The sequence below is a fragment of the Melopsittacus undulatus genome, chromosome 9, assembly GCF_012275295.1.
Source record: "Melopsittacus undulatus isolate bMelUnd1 chromosome 9, bMelUnd1.mat.Z, whole genome shotgun sequence".
Lineage (NCBI taxonomy): Eukaryota > Metazoa > Chordata > Aves > Psittaciformes > Psittaculidae > Melopsittacus > Melopsittacus undulatus.
The window spans coordinates 41,231,764-41,250,876 of record NC_047535.1 but is presented as its reverse complement, the minus strand read 5'-3'; the positions used below and the strand labels follow the sequence as shown (position 1 = coordinate 41,250,876).

Below are 19,113 nucleotides of genomic sequence, written 5' to 3'. Positions count from 1 at the left end.
AACATGAAATTCATAGTCTGAATGTGGGCCAAGATCTGAGCTCTTCTTATGGTACTTTTAAAACTCCAAGGCAGTAAGTTTAGTACCAAATATAAAGTGATGGTATTTCAAAATCTAGATTCTTTTTCTTCCTGGCTCCATTGAATTGAAATACTGCATTCAAGAAAATGTAGGTCTTAATCCTGAATGGACTTCCTTTAAAGTAGTCTTTACAGTCAGTAGAAGCCTTTTATGAGATAGAAACTGCTCTTAGATGGCCAGTTTATTGCCTTCCCCTTGTGCTATTTTATCACCTTCTAATAGTCATTCTTCACTGCATTTTGATAAAGGGACCACCCCATATCTCAAAGACTGGGTATTAAGAACACACATATCTTAGAGCAGATGAGCCTCAGTGTCTATAAGCAGGATGTTTGCTCTCAACTGATGAGAGTGTTAATAACTAGCAACCAGACCGCAATCCTGTTCAGCAATCTGACTAACCAGGGTTAACCAAAACGATCAGCTCCTCTCCTTTCTCTTTTGTGATGTCAGAGCTTCGCACATCCTCCAGCTTTTCCAGAATGGACAAAATGTGCATTTCTAATGTGAAGAACAAGCGAGATGATTAATCATCATCATCTCTCCCAGACTTTTGAACAGATCAGGAAGAAGCAGCGTATAGAACCGAGTTATGATTTCACTTCCTTTGCTGGTCACCTTTGCATTTTCTTTCACTGTTAATTTTGCTTTCTTAAGAGCAACACTTTGTCCTTGATTACTGTGTTCATTGGATTTGTGAATGTTATGTGTTCATTTCCCACTGATTAGGATATCTGGCACAAGATGCCTACAGCCTTTTCTCCTCTCTTTCATGATTAAGACATTAGCAATAGCAATCTTAAAGCACAACGTAGCTCATGCTGTTTCTGCACTACTGATGGATAACACCCACTACCCATGGTGAAGGGCACTGCCCATCTGCACCCAGTGTGGGGTGATCTCAGTCCACAGAGCAGCTCTGCTTCCCCAGCCAGAGCTACAAGCAGAGCTTGGGCATCTTACACAGTCAAAAAGACACTATTTGCCTTTCCTCATAAGAACGTACCTTCTTCCTCTCCTTGCTTTGCCAGCACACCAAGCTCCTGACTGAGCCATACTCAATAAAATCATGCTGTTGACTCGTATGTAGTTCTACTGTCTCCATCCTACAGCTGGGGAAACTGAAGCTAAAAGGTTAAAAAGAAAACAGGCTTAAAACCCAGGGGTGAGATCCTTTCATTAACTCCAGAAATTCATCCCTGCGCATTAGCTCCAAACTTGTCAGTCCCCCTTGGCTTTTAGCAGTGTTTAGGTGAGGTCATTGGAAGGATATTAATATTCTCCTTCATATCACTGGAAAGACTATTAGAGAGTAATAATGAAATGGTGCTGCTTTGCTTTCCCCTCTGGGTTACAGAAGCAGAAAGATGGTACATTGATATTAAAAGAAAGCATAAATGTGATACAAATATAATTTGCAGTGAGACACTATACTGTGATTGTGCCAGGGGCTGTTGTCATTATAAAACCTCTATTGCAAGGCTCAAATCCTTTCTAATGCCACCAGGAACTGAAATCAGAGTTAGTGCCTTATTCAGAGGGTTTAGATGTTCTTTTCTTCTATTGTGAAAAACGAATTCAGGTGCAAATCTTCATTTGCCCTTACTTTATTTCAGAGCTGGGCTATTCATTTCCCTCCAGCTCTGCTCCTCCTTCAATTTCTCCATCAGCTGGTTTGCCATAAAATCATAGAATCATAGAACAGTTAGTTGAATTCCACTTTTCCTTGCCTTTGTGTCATGAATCGCATGAAGAGTCACACGTACTTTCATGCAGGAGCTGCAGCACACGTTTTGCAAGGCAGGAGGGTGCTGCATGAGCAGTTCAAAACATAAATAAGCACACTGCTGTGAGCTCAGCTCTATGGCTTTTATGAGGCTATCGCACTATAAATAAATGCTGTCCTCGATTCTCAGTTACACTGTGCAGCCTCTTTGAACTGCCCCAGCGCAAAGGGACTGTAAACCAGATGGAAGGATCTCACCAGGAACTTCCCTTAACCTCTGGGAAAAAAAGCTACCTTGTAATTAGAGACATTATTTTGTCTGTGCTCCTGTCTGGGGTATGGATTTTTCCTGTTTTTTCCCCAATCCCAAGGAATCTCTTCTTTCCCAGCCATGGTGGGAGGGTGGGAGCTGCAGGACCTGGCCCAGAAAGGGTCACAGCTCCCAGCATGGGGTGCAGAGGCACCTCCTGCAGCCTTCTCTTCCTCTTCTGCTTTCTTTTCCCCTTCTGCTTTCTTTTCCCCCCTTCTTTTCTTTAATGAGGTTGCCTTGTACTCAGCCTGCTTCTCCCTTCAGGTGCTGGGAGGTTCAGAGTTCAGGCACATCAAAGAGCCCGTGCCTCTGCCTATGAATTATTTGTGCTTGCCTTGTTATCAGTAAGCCGAGAAGCAAATCTGTTAATTGTATGCATTATGACATTTGGCTGACAGCCACAGCGAGGCAGGAATCAGTACCCAGATGATAATAATGTTATAATCTCAAGGTTTAATGATGAAGGCTGTGCTGGCATTTAAGATCAAGATTTGAAACCATGCAAAAGATCCTGCAGCGCACCAGAAGGGCAAGTCATAATGCTCATCTTGATATAGGGAAAAGCTATAATAAGATATAGAAAGATGGTTTCCAGGGAATTATAGTTGTTCCTATATCTCTAGGATAATGGAAACTACTCTCTCTATTCTGATACCTGGAAAGGTGCCTGAAAAAATTATTGCATGATTGGATTAAGAATTTAGAGGCTAATAAGGTGATAGAAGCAGCTATAGCATATATTTATCAAGAACAAATTGTGTCAATCCAATCTAATTGTCTTCATTTTGTCAGGGATAATAGGGGATAAATTAGATACTTCATCTTGAGTGAAATCACTGACATGGTCCTACAGGATAGCATTACAAACTGTGATGAAATCAACTGACTAAATCAACCTAAATTGGTAACTGGCTGAAAAAGCAGGTTCAAAGAACTATTATTGATGATCACATTGAGAAGCATTTCTTGTCCGTGGCCAGAGCTCTGTGCTGGAAAGGTCACTCACAGTTTCAGGGAAGTCTTAGTCTTTTGCTTTGACTTTGATATTATTTCCTGACTGAATTTCATCCATTCTGTCCCCATAAAATGCATAAACTTAGGGCAGAACAACAAGTGGGAGAAAACCCGGTTCTTCTTAGGAAATGGATGTCTAAGTGCTTCTAATAAACGGTTCTCTGTGACTGCTAGACATTAGCTGTGAATGTGTCTCAAGTATCACCATAACTACCAGCAGGCAGGGTACCTTTTCTGAGGTCTTCCATATTGGGTCAGGTGCTGGTTACTTAGAGATTTACTATGTTCAGGTGTTGAAAGGCATCCAATTAAGTTAAGAGTCCAAGTCCTCCCTGTGCAATTCAGGGACTGAAGTGTCTGCATCGTTCCTAAAGGTAAAACTTGAGCCTCACACTGCTCAGGCAACTCTAAAAGGTTTGCCAGGTGAGATGATCTCCTTCGCATTAAAGTCAGAGAAGGAAAGCTCCTTGCTCCTCCCTATCCATATCCCAGGATCAGCCCCATCACAGGTGCATTTCAGACGGTCTCAGTTTTGCTGCTGGCAGGGAAGGAAGAGCTTACCTTGAGATTTTGAAACTAGGAACACTACAAATCAAGTTGTGTCATTTGCCTGTACAAGATAAAGTACAGCAATCCTTCTGAGAGAGATTTTAACTCTTTCTCCCTCAGTCCCTGTGGCACCACATTTGTTTTCACATGCCTTCTGATACTGAGGAGCCAGAGTCAAAGCAGCCTGAGATCTCATGATACCCAAGCATGAGCCAGCTCCTGCTGGGATGTGTGCTGTTGAGCACCCTCATGGGATGCCAGCTGCAGTCCATGAGTGTGTAAAAGGATGCTCTCAGTGCAGAAGGACAGGCTGCTGACCTACAGGCTGCTGCTGTGGATGCAGACAGTTGTGGCAGTGTTGTGTCCCCCTGTGTGCATCACTGCATCCCTGCTGCTGGAAGCATCCCACTGCCTGCAGACATCTCCACTCACACTGCTGCAGCCTGGCCTTCCTGCAGTAGCTTCTTTGTTGTATTTATTTCATTGCTCTTCATTTTAAATGAAATTAAAATGGGACTTCATGAAGCTTTTGGGGCTGGGAGAAGGTTGACACTTCACAGGGAGATTTCTAAGCAGCCTGCAGAGCTGCAGAAACTCTGTCTGGGAGCATGTTTGACCATCGGAGACCTGGAGATGCTTTGATCAGTTTTCAAAGCCTTTGGGTAGTTTATGATTCTGGGAAGATTTGACAGTTTGAGCTCCGTTTACTGCCAAGACAGAGGCCTAGATGTGGGATTGGATTAATATTGATCCTATCTCAGCAAATACCAGGCTTTTCTTTTCCTTCTTTCAACTGTTATAGATTCATGACAAAAATCAAAGCAGCTGAAAATGAAAGACCCCGTGGGCCACCTTTGCAAATACGCCTTCACCCGACCTTAATCTTACTCTCATTCAAAGCTCAGTGAAGTCAGTCAAAAGAATCCCATGATGTAAGTGGAAAATGGATGCAGCTCTGCTCCCAAACAAATGCCTACAAACAAACCACAGTCTGAGCCAATTATGTGCATTAATTGCATGAGAAGAATAGAAGCTAAATATATGCCTACAGAGCCCAGTTCTTTTACAGTTCACATGTGCAGATCATTTCTCTTACATAGCCAACCTAATTGAAATGGCAAAGTGCTCATTCACAGAAGGAGGATGCACAAGGTTTTCACATACCCAATGACAGATGCCAGCAGAAGGAAAATGTAATTCTGAAACATATTTCAGCAGCAATTTAAGCAGCCTGGCAAAGGTCTTGGAGGTTTCTCTGATTACATTTATCTCAATATAGTGGTGAGTGTAGGAAAGGCTCACTTTCTGGAACAATTCTATCAGACATTGTAAATGGGACCATCACAATCAGAAGTAACTTAATTATTTGGTGGAAACTAGGTGCCTTTTCTTGCATTTTTCAACAGAGAAGAATGTGAACTCTAACTGCTAATATTTACACACAGCCCTGAGGTATAGATCCATTTGCTGAGCAATGGTATGTAAAACTCTCAATATCCCTGTCACTCAGCAGTGAAACTAAAGTACATTGCAAGTTGTAAACCCTCATAACTTGATGCCATCATTTCATAGTTACTGTTCAAATCCAGCCTTCTCCATGAAATACTCTAGATTTGATTGCAATCACTACCAAGCAAATATCTGGGTAAGTCCATACCCACAGAAAAGAAAACTCATAGCAACCCATGGCAGGAACACAGCATCACCTCCAAAATGCCCCTGCACTAACACACATATTCCATACCTACTAAATCTGTAAGCTCCACTGAACCCTCATATCAGAAATATTCAGGCTATTGATGGTGCCAGGCACATACAGATACCTTGATGGAAGAATCAGAATCAAACTGATTTGGGGGTGGAAGGGACTTTAAAGCTCATCCATTTCCAACCCCTGCCACAGGCAGGGTCACTTTCCACTAGAGCAGCTTGCTCCAAGCCCCTGTTGCTCCAAGCTTCCTTACTAGAAACAAGTATCAATGTTTGCAGGCTTGTGGAATATGCGAAGACCCCCTGTGCACAGACCTCAGACACTGAGATTCCTACATCCACAGGCTGATCCTATTTCCACACTGCTGGCAAATCCCATATAGCTGCAGAGAGACCCCAATTTTGACATTGTTTGGGGATTCCCATGCTAACTGTGTAACTAATCTCTCACATTCCCTTAATGAACTGGACAACAGGCACCATAAGGAACTGAGAGGGCGTCATTTCTGGCACCAGCAAGAGGTTCAACAGCTCCTTCCCCACTATCTGTAAGGGTTCCCCAAGGCACACACCCCTGCCCACAAATGTCCCAAACACCCAGCACCCCACAGCAACCATTGTCATCCAGCACCAAATCCCCCTCTCTTTCCTGCCCTTAGTGGGGATTGAATGTACCTTTCTGACGCCAGGAGCAGGAGGTACCCGTGAGACTGTGGGGGAAGAGGGAAACAGGGACCTCACACAGCAGCAAAGAGCTGCTGGTAAGCAACAAGGTGCCAGGGCTATAAATAGCCAGTGCTGTGCTCCTGGCTGGGATGAAGAGCTGCTTTAATATCATGCACAGGGCTACATAAGGACACACTGAACCAGAGGAGATGCTGTTGCTAGCTGACCCTATCTAATTCACTCTCAAAACCAGGGCCACTGCCTCTACAGCTGAGAGGAATCTCCTCAAACTCTTTCTCTCCTGCCCTTGTTATATCACTAAGAAAGAGCTTAAGTTGTGTATAAAATAAGGATTCCTGACCAAATGTGTTATCTGTATGTTTTAAGGCTTATCTTCTTGTTTGTGTTGGTGTGAATCAAAAGCAGAGTCACTAAATTGACCCAGAGTAGTGGGGCAGCACTGATTTACTTCAGCTGCAGATCTTGTACTCTGGAAATTAAAGGGGAATGGAGAGGGCTATAATACACTGTTTATATCTCCATATGGTTAAGCAAAGATGGAAAAAAGATTAAGAAAAATTTAGGGTTATAAAATTGATTAATGTTGTTCCTATATTTTCAGTTGAGGAAGACATCAAGGGGTTATCAGAATGTTCTTTATCAAATGGCATTAATGTATTTATTCACTCTACTAATTGGTTGATCAATCATAATAGCTTCTGAGAAAATTGAAAGGGAAATACATTTCCTTATCTAAGGTTTTGGCCTGATGGTTTTATTACAGAGTTTATCCAAAAGCCATAGAGGGACTGTTCAGGAATATTCAGCTATTAATAGCAGTTGGTTGTTTCTACGGGGGAAATTCAGATGTACACAATTCTACAAAGCATATTTCATCTCATTTGTGAACAGAACCAGGAAAAAAACAAAGTGATTAAAGTTTACTCCTGTCAGAGGATTCAGCAGATCAGATTACAGAGATAAATATTGCCCAAACTCCCAGATTGTTCTTATTAAAAGTTCAGCTTTATCTTGGAAATAAAAGTATCCAATCTGATAGGACAGCTTTCACAGGAGCCAAAATGGAACTGTGGGCTGATGAAATGCCACAGCTGTGATAAAACCAGACCATATCCCCTACATTGTCTTGCTCTCCTGCTACATGCAACAATTTACAGTAGGGTGATGGTTAACATGGAGTGTTTATGCAATGAATTTTATTTATATGAAGCCACTTCACTATCATCATAATAATCACGTTTCCTTTATGGTTGCTGGTTTCTATAATGAGCCCATTTCACAAAAACATGAACTGACGCTTTTAAGGCAAATTCCTATTTATTGCTTATGAAATTCTGATTATTTCTCCTGCACTGCACTGAAATGCCCAGGACATCCCATCCTGCAGTGCTGGGCAGTCTCTTTGTAATCACACAGAGTAACGCAGCAGTGAACCAGGCCCACAACTGCTAGAATTAAAAGCTTTCTCTGCTGTAGGCCACGCCAGTTCTCACCTTCTCCATGTAATTAATTCGTAATCCTTCATTCTGATATCATCTGTTGTCATGGGGATCTTAATTATAAAAATGAATGACGGAGAAGTGGGCGAAGACAAAAGTTTCTGCTGAACTTCGTTAATGGCAAAGGGAAGAATATCTGTGGGAATACAACAAATGGGCGATCTTTTAGCACAGTGTATTTTAAAACATGGATAAGAAGTAGGTGTCGGAGACAGAAGAGACAAATTTGGTGTGAATATACCCGTGTTTGAGAAAAATGTGTGGAATTCGATGTTTTAGAACAAGGGTTGCATAGCACCAGTCACACAGCACATTCTGGCACTGTGTGAACCAAGACTTTCCCTTCTAAATCTCAGCTGAATCCAGGGATATTTACCTCTTGGAAAAACACCCAGTTTTAAGGGAAAAATCAGACCAGTTTCCAAAGTCTTTATTCTTCATGGAGAGGGAATGAGGCTGAACAAGCCCAGCTCTCAGTCTGGCTCCAGAGGAGAGCTGCTCCAGCCCTCACAGCATCTCCATGGCCGCCTCAGGCTTCCTCAAGCAGCATCACATCCCTCTTGTGTTGTGTGTATACACAGTGCCAGTTTGGATACACAGGGGGAGAAAAAACAGCAACAGAGTTTTCTATTTAATCCCTTTATGTATTCTCTTCTGTCAGCCCAATACAACATTGGCTCTTAGGGTGAGCGTTGCCCTTTGGAGCAGACTAAGGGCAATCCCGTGCTCGCCCGTGGCCACGGATCCTTGGGGCAGCTCCTCTGCAGTTCCTCGGAATGGAAATCTCTTCCTGGCTGTGTCAAGAGGGTTCCCAGGTTTCCTGACAGCCATCGGGGTGTGCCAGCCCCCTGCTGCTTTTTCATTTCAATAAATGAGGAAGTTGGGGCTAAATTAACACTCCAGCGGAGGTAATAAGGCCCGGCTCAGCAAGCTGCCGTGATGTATGCAAATTGTAGCTTCACACATTAGGAGCTGGATGTTGCTTAATTTGTCGTTCCTTCTGTCTTTCATGTGAAAGAGCCTCCATCAAATTCAGGGGGTCTTAAAGTAAAGAAAAAGGGCAAAAGATAGCCCCCGAGTCAACTACTCACCAGGCTTCTCACTGTACCTACAGCCTGTCTGCTGGGGCTTGCCTCCTGATGCCCTGATAATCAGTTCTTGCTGTTATTCTGCACTGCCAGATGCTTTTAGGCAAAATATTCCCTGATTTCCAATGAACAGCCAGCCTGATCAAGGATGTACTGCTGGCCCTTTGGTATAAAGAGGAACCTGATGTTTTTGCAGCAGTGCCACCATCCAGGAGCTCAACATCCACCAGTATTTTTCTCTGCAAATGAAACTATTCCAGTGTGAAGCTACCTGGGGTAGCTGTCAGTGAATCAAACCAAAGGAATGGGCTGATAGAAGAGCATTTTTATTCCTTTTAGATCAGTAGAGATGGGAACGGAGATGCAGAGAGGCATGGAACAGATGGGATTTATGGAGAGGTTGTTCTGTACATTAGTTTTGGTGCTTTTTAATCTAAGAAAATGATGGTTATAGCTGTGTTAAGGTCAAAAAGATTTCTAAAGGGGCACCAAAAGTGAAACTCAGGAAGGAAAGTATGTACCCACTTGCAGAACTTGGGGCCATTATGGTCACAGAAAGCAGAAACAACTGATATTTCTCACAGTATGTGTTGTGAGAAGAAGGAATATATCAAAACCATTGTAAGTCGGATTTTAGCTGGCTCAGAGATGCTGCAGCACAGGATATAAGGCTTAAGAAATGCTTGAAACTCACCTGGTCTTTTTCCAGGCTTTATTCAGAAAGGCAGATATTTCATTCTGAAAGAAATCCCATTCAAATGATTTGGCATTTGCCCATTTCCTTTTGCTTTCCTGACTTACACGGTCGGTCCTTAAGAGCTATTGCCACAGGTCTTTGAATGCCTTTGGAGGAGATGCTCTTTCCTCCGCTCTGGTCACCAGTTCCTCCCTGCTCAGTTCCTGTTCTTGGATGTCATCTTCTTAGCCTTCACTTACTCCTTTCCTTACCTAGGGATACCTTGCTGACCCCCGGCCTGCTGTTAGCTAAGAAATAACAGGAACTTGCCCTGTCTCACCGTTATTTGGCTGCATGTGTTGAAACGAGCTGTCACATGAAAGCGCAACATAAAGAACCCCAATGAACTTGTGGCATGAAACACTCAGGCTACAACCAAAATAGAGGGTCTGAGAGTGATGTCCAATTCCCAAAGTGGACACAGCCCCGGGATGGTTTCCACCCCCCTGAGTTCACCTGCTAGGGACCTCATGAATTAGTTGCCCATAAACATGCAGCTGATTTTGCTCACACCTTGCGGAGTGGTTTGTTCCGGAGCAGCGGCACATCATAGGAAATGAATGGGAATGAGGATTCCCCCCCCAGAAGATAAAGTTTCTTCTACTTCTGTCCACAAAAGAAGGATGAAATGCAGTATCTTCCAAGTTCCACCCCATGTGGCAATCTTCCAAACCTCTTTCCATATGTTCCTAAGCATTGAAAGCCCAAATGTTCCATATCTCACTGCCAAATTCTCTGGCTCGATCCCAACGGCTCTTTCAATACAGTCGGGTATTGTCTAGTGGGAAAAAAACCCACCTCAGATTGATAATTCAGAATATATTTGATCATCAGGGAGATATGAATGGCCACAGGGTGCTGTGCTGAATGAATCCATCACACTCACAAAGCAGCAGCAGGATACTGTTCTGATCCCACTGAAGCTGCCCCAGAAATCCTCGTTTGCTGCAGAACATATTGCTGGGGAGATCTGAAACTGGGGGCAGAGGTGGAGGCACATGAGCCATGGTGAGGGTGGTGAGACATTGGAACAGGTTGCCCGAGAAGTTGTGGCTCGCAGTGTTCAAGGCCAGGTTGGACACAGGGGCTTGGAGTAAGCTGCTCTAGTGCAAGGTGTCCCTGCCCATGGAAGGGGTTTGAGCTGGATGAGCTTTAAGGTCCCTTCAACCCAAACCAGTCTGGGATTCTGTGATGATGATTCTATGGCAGAGCATTATGCCGTGGGTTCAGTCTGGGATATGTGTCTAAACTGGGGTGCAGAGGGAAGTTTTGGACTCATGCAGACCTTGTAGGATCGGTTTAATCTTTGTCTCATTTCAGAATGAGCCCCAAAATTCAATACTTAGGAGTTTATGCTTGTTTTAAACCAAGGCATGGATGCTGCTGTAACCCCATCCCATCTAAACCATTTAACCATTTAAAAAGTTACTGTAACTCCAGGAAAAATTCAGGAATATATTAGAAAAAGCCAACAAGTAACAATAATAAACATATGCTGGTATCAAAGCATAGTACTGTGAACTGGGAGGTTCCTAGGTGCAGGAGTTCAGGAAGCCCCACTGATGGGTCCATAACAGGAACCTGGCCCGACGTTACCAGCCCACAGCAACTGCAGATGCTCTTGACTCCAAGCCCAAACCAAACCACAGATACCTTCACTACATGAGAACCCACGACTGTAGCCAAGATATAATAGATATCTTGTGTTGGAGGAACAGGATGAGAGTTGGGGGTGAACCCTCAGACACAGTCACTTTTGATGTTATTAACAGCATATGCTGCTAATTCACCATGAGATCAAATACAAAGGGTGCTGATGGCCTTGAGGATTGAAGCTGTCCATCTCCAAAGTACATGAGGCTCTGATAACAATCATTTGTTGTCCAGAGATATAGCATTGTCATCTTGCAGAGGAAATACTTAGCATATGGATGCTTTGCCCCCTTTCTCACTGCAGTGCTCATTTCACATCCCCCTTCTCCAAGTATACTTCAAAGCTAATTAATACAAGCATTAATTCAGCCTAGGAGGAAAAGCAGTGAGTGCTTCCCTGCACCAGAAGGGATAAAGGAAACTGTAGCAAATATTGTAAAAGTTAAATAACTGAGAGGGAACAATCATGCAAACAGTAATGAACACGGTGCTTAGTTCAGAGTAGGTCACATGTGAATTCATGGCATTAAGGAGCAACACTGAGCACAAATGAGCCTTAATTTTGTTGGGCATTTGGTGCCACCACAATATATATACAGGAGAGTACTCTCAGGAGCATGTATTTGGCATGAGGTTTCTATAAGACATTAAGCCACAACTATTGCAGGGTGGCAGAACATCTGCTAGAATTCTCCTGCTGTTCCCTACCATAACACTTAGTCTTTCTCCAACGTGCATTTTGTATTAGGGATATTTTCTTTTCTCCGGTACTCCTCCTGCTTTACATCAGTGTAAGCAAGAGCAGAATCAGGCCTCCAGTGAAATAACTAATGCAGCTGTTTTGCTGAACCAGCTTCCTGGCTGGGAATGAATCCAGTCAGCTGTGGGTAACAAACCCCTGTAATAGAGATTTCAAAGATTTCATACATTAATGTCTTTTTCCTTAATATTTGCAGAGTTATTTTTCTTACAGAATCTGTTAGGCAGATGTTAGGAAGTAATTACTGTACGTGAATCAGAGAGAAAACGCACATCTCGCACTGAACTCGTGTGAGCAGACCGAGGGAAGAAACCAAAGATACATGAGAAAAAAGCTAAAATACATCTGAGCAGAAGCTGCTGGAATTTGCCAAAGGGTTATAGGGAACAAATGGCACAAGACAAGCTCTTCCGATGGGCTGTGCAGTCATTGGGTGTTCAAATCAACGAGCCTGCTGCTTTTTCTAGCAGCAGCAGAGTTATACTCACCATTCCTGGGTAGAAGATGAAGATAGCCCTGGCTGGGCTGGTATAGTTTCCATCAACATCTAAGAGTCTTCCAGGCAATGCCATCAGTAACCAGTGTGGTGGACGCAACTAAAAGTTTGTGACACGCTCTTACATCCCAAAGCATCCTTAATTCATGGCATGTATACATGTAAGGAGGACTGATTATAAAACTCTTGCCTCTCTGTGCAGAATGACTGTGATTTTTATCCCAACCAATCTTGAAATGATGGTGGCAGCAGGAATAACATCCAGGAGATTAGGACAGAAAGCAAAACCATAGGGAAAATTCTGCCCTGGAGAATGTAGTTATCTGGGCTGTGGTTTTGCCCAGGATACAATATTCCCTATAGCTGGAAATCTGGGTATTCTTTAATGGTTGGAAAAGTTACTGATTCAGTGGTTTGCAGTGCTCTGTTGATAGATTTCCAGATGAGAGGAGAGTTAGTAATGGTATAACTGGGTAAATAAGATTAGGAGCATTAGGAACGGATTCTGTCCTCAGCTTGCCTCCTGCATTGAGCCCTACATTTCCCTGTCCTGATTTCCCCCCCAAAACAGAAACTTTACTTTCCAAAGTTCTTTGAAATCTGATGTTGAAGATATAAAATCAGCATTAAATGAAATATCCCAATAAGTAATAACAGAAATACTGGGTGGCCCTTTCAACATTTTCCAGCACAAGCAGTTAATGCACAGATGAGGTTGGTATAATTACCTTTGCGTTGCGCTGTGGCTGAACCAACTGAGGCCAAGTCAGGAAATGATTCACCTGTGCCATGAAAGCTCCCTTCAGATGCCTTTTAGGGCTTCCAAATTGGGCTGAGTTTCACACATGAAATCAATTTCATTCAAAACCTAAATTACACATCAGTAACTGTGGCCTCCAAAATCCCATCTCGGCGTTTATGAACCTCTACAGCGTACAAAAGGAAATGTGACAGAAGGAGCCTTTACAATTACAAAGCAGCCAGAGTGTTTAATATTTCAAGTCTAAATTACAACGTAAACCCTCGTTTTGAGAAGCACTGTGAAAGCATCAGGGTTGGGTGCATTTTAGAGCAGCATTTGTCATGAAAAGGAGAGCTCGAACAGTTGGGTTGCCAAGGCAGAAACAAGCACCACAGACACATTTTACCCTTATGGGGATTCATCAAGGTTGTGCAGTGCAGCTGTTGTCTTCGGGAAAGAAAGTAGCAGCCCCTGGCTGGAAGAAACAGGAACATAATTATGTTATGATGAGCTGGAAAACATGCAAAGAAAAATTGGGATGCAAAGGATGATAAATGGTGCTTTGTCGATTGCAGAGCAGCAAGAAAACCAGGCGGCACGATAATAACTCTTCCCCAGTCAATGCTTCCAGTTTGGCCACCAAAATAAAGCACCACTCTAACCATGATGGAATAGCTTTATCTTTTGGCTGCATTATTTAGTCCTCATACAGTGATGCTGGGTTTGTAAAGTAGATTATGCAGTCATCCTTAGTAATAGAAATGAGAAAAGGAATGGTAAGGGACTTCTCATAATTAAGATCGTAATTCCACGGGGAGAAAATGTATAATGTTGTCTTATTTTGATTTTTATGCATATTAAAATTCAAAGCTTAGAATCTTTGCCTTTAAGAAGCCTTTTAATTACATTTTCCACCATTAAAACCCTGTTTCTACCACGGTGACCAGCATTTCATGAAGTGTAATATAGCTACATGCAGTCATCCAGCAGTAAAATAGGAAATGCCATCCCATAATGGACTCCTTATCTGTCTGTCCTCACAGTGACAAGGACAGGATTTCCCTTCCAGTGCTGCAGCCATGTGCCTGTCCAGGGTATAAACCACTGAAGTTTGTTCTCGTGATGTGAGTGATTCCAGAGGGAAAATTGGACTAATTCTATTCCAGCACAGGAAACTTTTATTTAGAAACCAATACTGGGCCGCAGAGATAAAAAGAGACAAACGTTTAAAGAAAACCTTCTTGTGATAAAGGGGAAAATGGCTAAAAATTGATGATAACCCCGGAGGAATTTGGCAGGGATGGGCTGTGCTGGGGCTGTGCCCTCTAGTGCCTGCAGTGCACCCAAAGGGAGGGCAGCAGTTCCACCTTTCATTTTGATTCCTCACCTTTGGAGGATGCCTTTTCTACATTTCACACTAAAAGTGCCTCAAAATCAGGCCTTAACATTCTTGTGGGGTTTGTAATTAAACGGCTCAAACGAACCTCTAAACAAAACATGTGTTGCTTCTGCAATGCAAACCAAGCAGCTCTCAAATTAGCAGCTATGTAGGATGGATCATCTCCTATACAGCAGTTTAAAGGACTGAAACCTATATTCAAGAAGTGTATTTTTAAGTGTGTATTTTTGGTCCTGTCAAATAAGTAGCACAGGCGAGATACTAATCGCTTCACTCATACAGCTACCGATTGCAGTCACAGCTTTGTGAGGGACTTCTAATGACAGCATGACTTGCAGAATTCTTATTACCTATAAAAATCAGCACTATATTTACCCCTAATTATTTACATGGTAAAACCACTTTATTAGCTGACTGCAGTTTGCATCCAGGGGTATTAAACCACTTGTAGCTTAATCTAATAATCCTATTCTCAGCCATTAGGGGAAGCAATGGGCAATAAATCAGTGGAAGCCTGCACACAGTTTCTGTGGTACTCAGGTACCCCTGTGCTAACCCTTCATCCTTTCTCCATTTCACTGCAGAATTGCAGACCAATGTCAAGTAATTATAATTTCTCTTTACATTGTTAGGCTTAACCTGATCAATAAGATATTGCCCTTTACCATTTTCTCCCTCAATCAGGTTTTGCCAGACACCGAGTTTAGTTTTTGGCTGCAGGACATTAAATAGGTATTTTACAGGAAAACAGAAGCTGTTCATCCCAGCCCCCGCTCCTGTCTCATCCCTGTGCATGGCTTATTCAGGAACACCAACAGCAAAGGCAGATTACACAAATAAGTGAGGCTGAATGATTTGATTCTGGCTAGGGATAAATAAATAAGTACAATAGCCAAAGAGAAGGGCAAGCCCAAAATAACGACTCTAAACTGACAGATCAGCGGCATCGGCTGCTTTGCTTTCCACTTGGTTTTAATTCTTCCTCTTCATGCTTCATCTCCCATTGTTTCCCATGTGCTCCCGCTTGCGCTGTCGGTTGCTCTCTCCAGCTGCTCCCTGACTACTGTAACTGGCAGCTTTTTTCTGCTGGAGCAGATTCTTTCATAGCCACACACCTCGGAGAGCATTTATTGTTGTATCCTCCTCCTCTGCTATTTCTCCCCCTTCTCCTTGTCAGCAGAAGTGCTCTTTTTGGTCCTGGTGAGCAGAACCCCAAGGAGCTTAATGCCCACACCCCATCCAACCCCCTTCTCAAACCAAAATCCTTCTTTGCAGTTTGAGCGTGGCATTGTCAGCCAGAGCAGAGAGATCTCAGGCAGTCTGTTTGTCTCTGCATGCCAACAGGATATGATCCATTAAAAATCCATTTTGTGAATGAAAGCCTAATGACAAAGAAAATCCTATCCCATTCCTTACCCCATCATCAGAATCACGCCAGCCCGCTCTGCTGTCTCCCATTCATCCTACTCTCCCCCTTCTCTCTAGCCAATTCCCTCTTCCCTTGCTGTGACAAGTTTTCACTCTATTCATTTTTTCTGTCATTCCAGGGATTTATTTTTCCCTAAAATTTGCCTTATTTGAGGGTGTAATCCCTTTCTCTATACTCCTATGGATACACTGGGTGCCAACGGAGACATTCAAACTAAGCAGGGCTGAGCCTTTAATAAAGCAAAGCCCTTTTTCCCTAGCAGGCTTAAGCAATTACTGAGTCAGTGTCAAGATTCCCCAAGTCTAATTCTGGTTTCTATTAAGAAGCTGATTTAGCTTAAAGTGTATTTCCAAACCCTGTTCCACTCCACCAACACAAGAGAAGATGTTACAGTCTCATAAATACTGCATGCTGAGGCACACCTTTGATTTCTCCTGGGGAGCTAGTTGGCAATAATTGCTCTCCTAAGCCTGATGTATTCTTTGCATATCAGCTAGGTGAGTTCCTCAGCCCCAATCCACTTTTCTCAGGTGGCTTTTCATTCACGCCTCAAACTCCATCCAATAATAAGGTAGCCACTCAGCAGCTACTTCTCATTCATTTTTATGATGGTATCACAAGGGAGGATGTACTGCCTGGAGAAGGAATGTCCTCACATTCCTGGGGTCTCAGGGAAGCTGGAGAGACAGGAAGGAAGGATTGCTTGATCCCCCACTCCTGCAATGGTGGGAATGTGGGCCACAAGCTGGACCACGGTGCTGCTGCCTCCAATATTAACTACATAGAGGTTAGCAGGGTATCAAGGGAGTTGTATATTTGGGCTGACCAGGGCAGGCTCTCCAAGACAGGATCTCGCCCTCGTGTCCCAGCAAAGGTCATTTGCTTTGAGATGCTATTTTTATCCCGAATGTTAGGAAGAGATTTTTCCTGGACTCCCCCCACCTCCCTGTGGCCCTGGGAATGCTGATATTCCCAGCACCACAGCGGGAGAGGAGCCTGCTCCTGGCATCAGGTTTCAGAGATTCATAGATGGCCGTAGAGAACCAGTGAAGTGCTCCTGGCAGATACACTGCGAGCAGGGGAAGAGGCTTCTTTCCTTCTTCCTTTTCCTCTTAATCCTGTTATTATCTGGTCTGTAGCCTTTAATAAATACATGTGCCCTTGCTTCTTCCAACCCTGGAATTGGCTACTGATAGCTCTTTAATTCCACCCACTGCGTGTAGACAGTAGCTGCCCTGGTAGCAAATCGTACACCTCTACGTACAGCTCCCAGGGCTCTGGTGAAGACCCCGTCTGACCCCAATCTCACTCATTATAAACAACCATAAATGTTGGGTTTGGGGTTTTTTTTCTAATAGTATTGGTTGCAGAACATGTAATCTTGCTTTTGCTCTTTACAACTAACCCCGTCCGCAGGGCATTTCATATAAATGACACTGAAAGAGGGAAGTATCTGGGTTTGATTTCCTTTTTGCAAGGATTATCTCTGAGGTTTTGCCTTTACTGGTGTCATTACTAGTATACTTCTTGCCTTTCCTCAGCCTTTGTTCCCAGGGTTGGACTCAGTGAGCAATTGCCTAGCTTTAAAACAGTACTGTTAATAGCTGCCTCTTCTTAAAAAGGCTGGAGACCTCTGAGTAGATGCTGGTGTGTAGAAACTGATGTTTATAATATTATCCTGGTGAAAGGTAAAAGGTCTGAACCTGTGCCTTTAAAATAAACAGCTTAAAAGTGCTCAATAAATGCTAAGCTCTTCTTGGTATGAAGTGGCATAACCCAGTGTTGGGATGCCTTAGGGCTTGGAGCTATTTTAGCTCAGAGGAACCTTGCTGTGACCATTTTTATGAGCACGTATCGTGTACCACCAAACAGACCTCAAATTACACAGTGGCAGCCTATGTGGTGCATATATCTATGGTGATGATGTGCACTATTAGATTAGGGGTGTATAAATTATATACTGTGTTTATACATTGCCTTTCCCATGAAGGAGGGTGCAGAGCAAGGGGCTTGTGGGCTCCTCTGAGCTATCTCCCTGGCTCAGTCTTTCCCTGGGTGTCTAAATGCAGGCAGCGGCGTTTGGAGCCACAAAGAGGGGTTGGGGATGGGGAAGTCCGGAGCGTTCCGTGTCCCCTCTCTGTATTCAGCCCACAGAAGCCGTCCCCGTTTCGGGGGTCACTCGTGGCCGCCCCAGCCCCGCTCCCTCGGCAGGAGCGTTTGAGACACCCCCCCCCGCCGCCGGGCAGCCCCGCACCGCAGCACCATGGGGATGGGGACGGCTCGGGGGGGCTCCGCCCGCCCATCATCCATAGAATCATAGAATAGTTAGGGTTGGGAAGGACCTTAAGATCATCTAGTATCCATCCTCCGTCCTTCCTTCATCTCTCCGGCATCAGCCGGCGCTCACCGGGCGCTGCAGCCTCCCCGCTCCGGTCCCAGCCCCGCTGGGGGGGAACCGTCCTCGCCGCGGCAGGAGGATGCGTGTGCGGGGCTTTGCGACCTGCGATCGCGTCGGTGCCTGGATCCCTCCTCCTCTTCCTCCTCCTCCTCCTCCTCGTCCCCTCCCTCCCTCCCTCCCCGCCCGGCAGCGCGGTGCCGGGGCAGTCGCTCACACACGAGATGGCTTCGCAGCAGGGATCGCGTTGACAGAACAGGTCTCCCCCTCCCTGCCCGGCCTCCCCCCCGCAGCCGCGGCCTCCGAACTGTAAGTGGCAGGAAGGAAGTAAAAGTTGCAAACAACCTGCAGCGGCAGGAACTTTGTGAGCGGCTCCGCTGCGTGTGCTCAAGGTGCCTTTGATGGGCGGGCAGCAGCTTCTGGTTCGTGGACCGCAGCTTCCCCACTCAGCCCTCCCTCTCTCCCACCCTTCCCAACCTCCCCTCCCACCACCGCCCCTCAGCCCCCGCACGCGATTTGGTGGAGAAGGGAGGCAAAAAAAGAGAGGGAAAGAAAAGTGATGAACACGAAGGGGTGAATAACCCCAAAGAGCGGGGAGAGGAGCTGCGGGCGACACCGACCCCAAGGCACCCACCCGGGACCGACCCGCGGGCGCTGCGCGGCTGGCGGCGTGCGAGCGCGTCTCCGTAAGCGAGATGCGAAAAGGCTTCTGCTGTGCTTGTGCCTGACTTGCGATGCCGGCTCCTCACTAGAATGCAAAGCCTCGCACAGGATGAAAGCAGGTTTGTCGCGAATGCTCCTGGAAACGCCGCGTTCCCCACCGCCGCCGCCACCTTCCT

The 19,113-nt window shown here is 44.6% G+C and overlaps 1 protein-coding gene across 2 annotated transcripts in view; it reads left to right on the top strand.

The window, feature by feature from the left end:
- The first annotated feature begins 18,468 nt into the window (after positions 1-18,468).
- Positions 18,469-19,113, top strand: part of MGLL (monoglyceride lipase) — a 52,260-nt gene continuing 51,615 nt past the window's right edge. Inside the window, exon 1 of one of the 2 annotated variants that reach the window (XM_005142240.4) lies at positions 18,469-18,583. Coding sequence is in view for 1 of the 2 variants with exons in the window: in XM_031042958.2 (XP_030898818.1) it covers positions 19,047-19,056 (10 nt within the window). In the remaining variant the exon portion in view is untranslated. The other variant, XM_031042958.2, reaches the window with a different exon arrangement.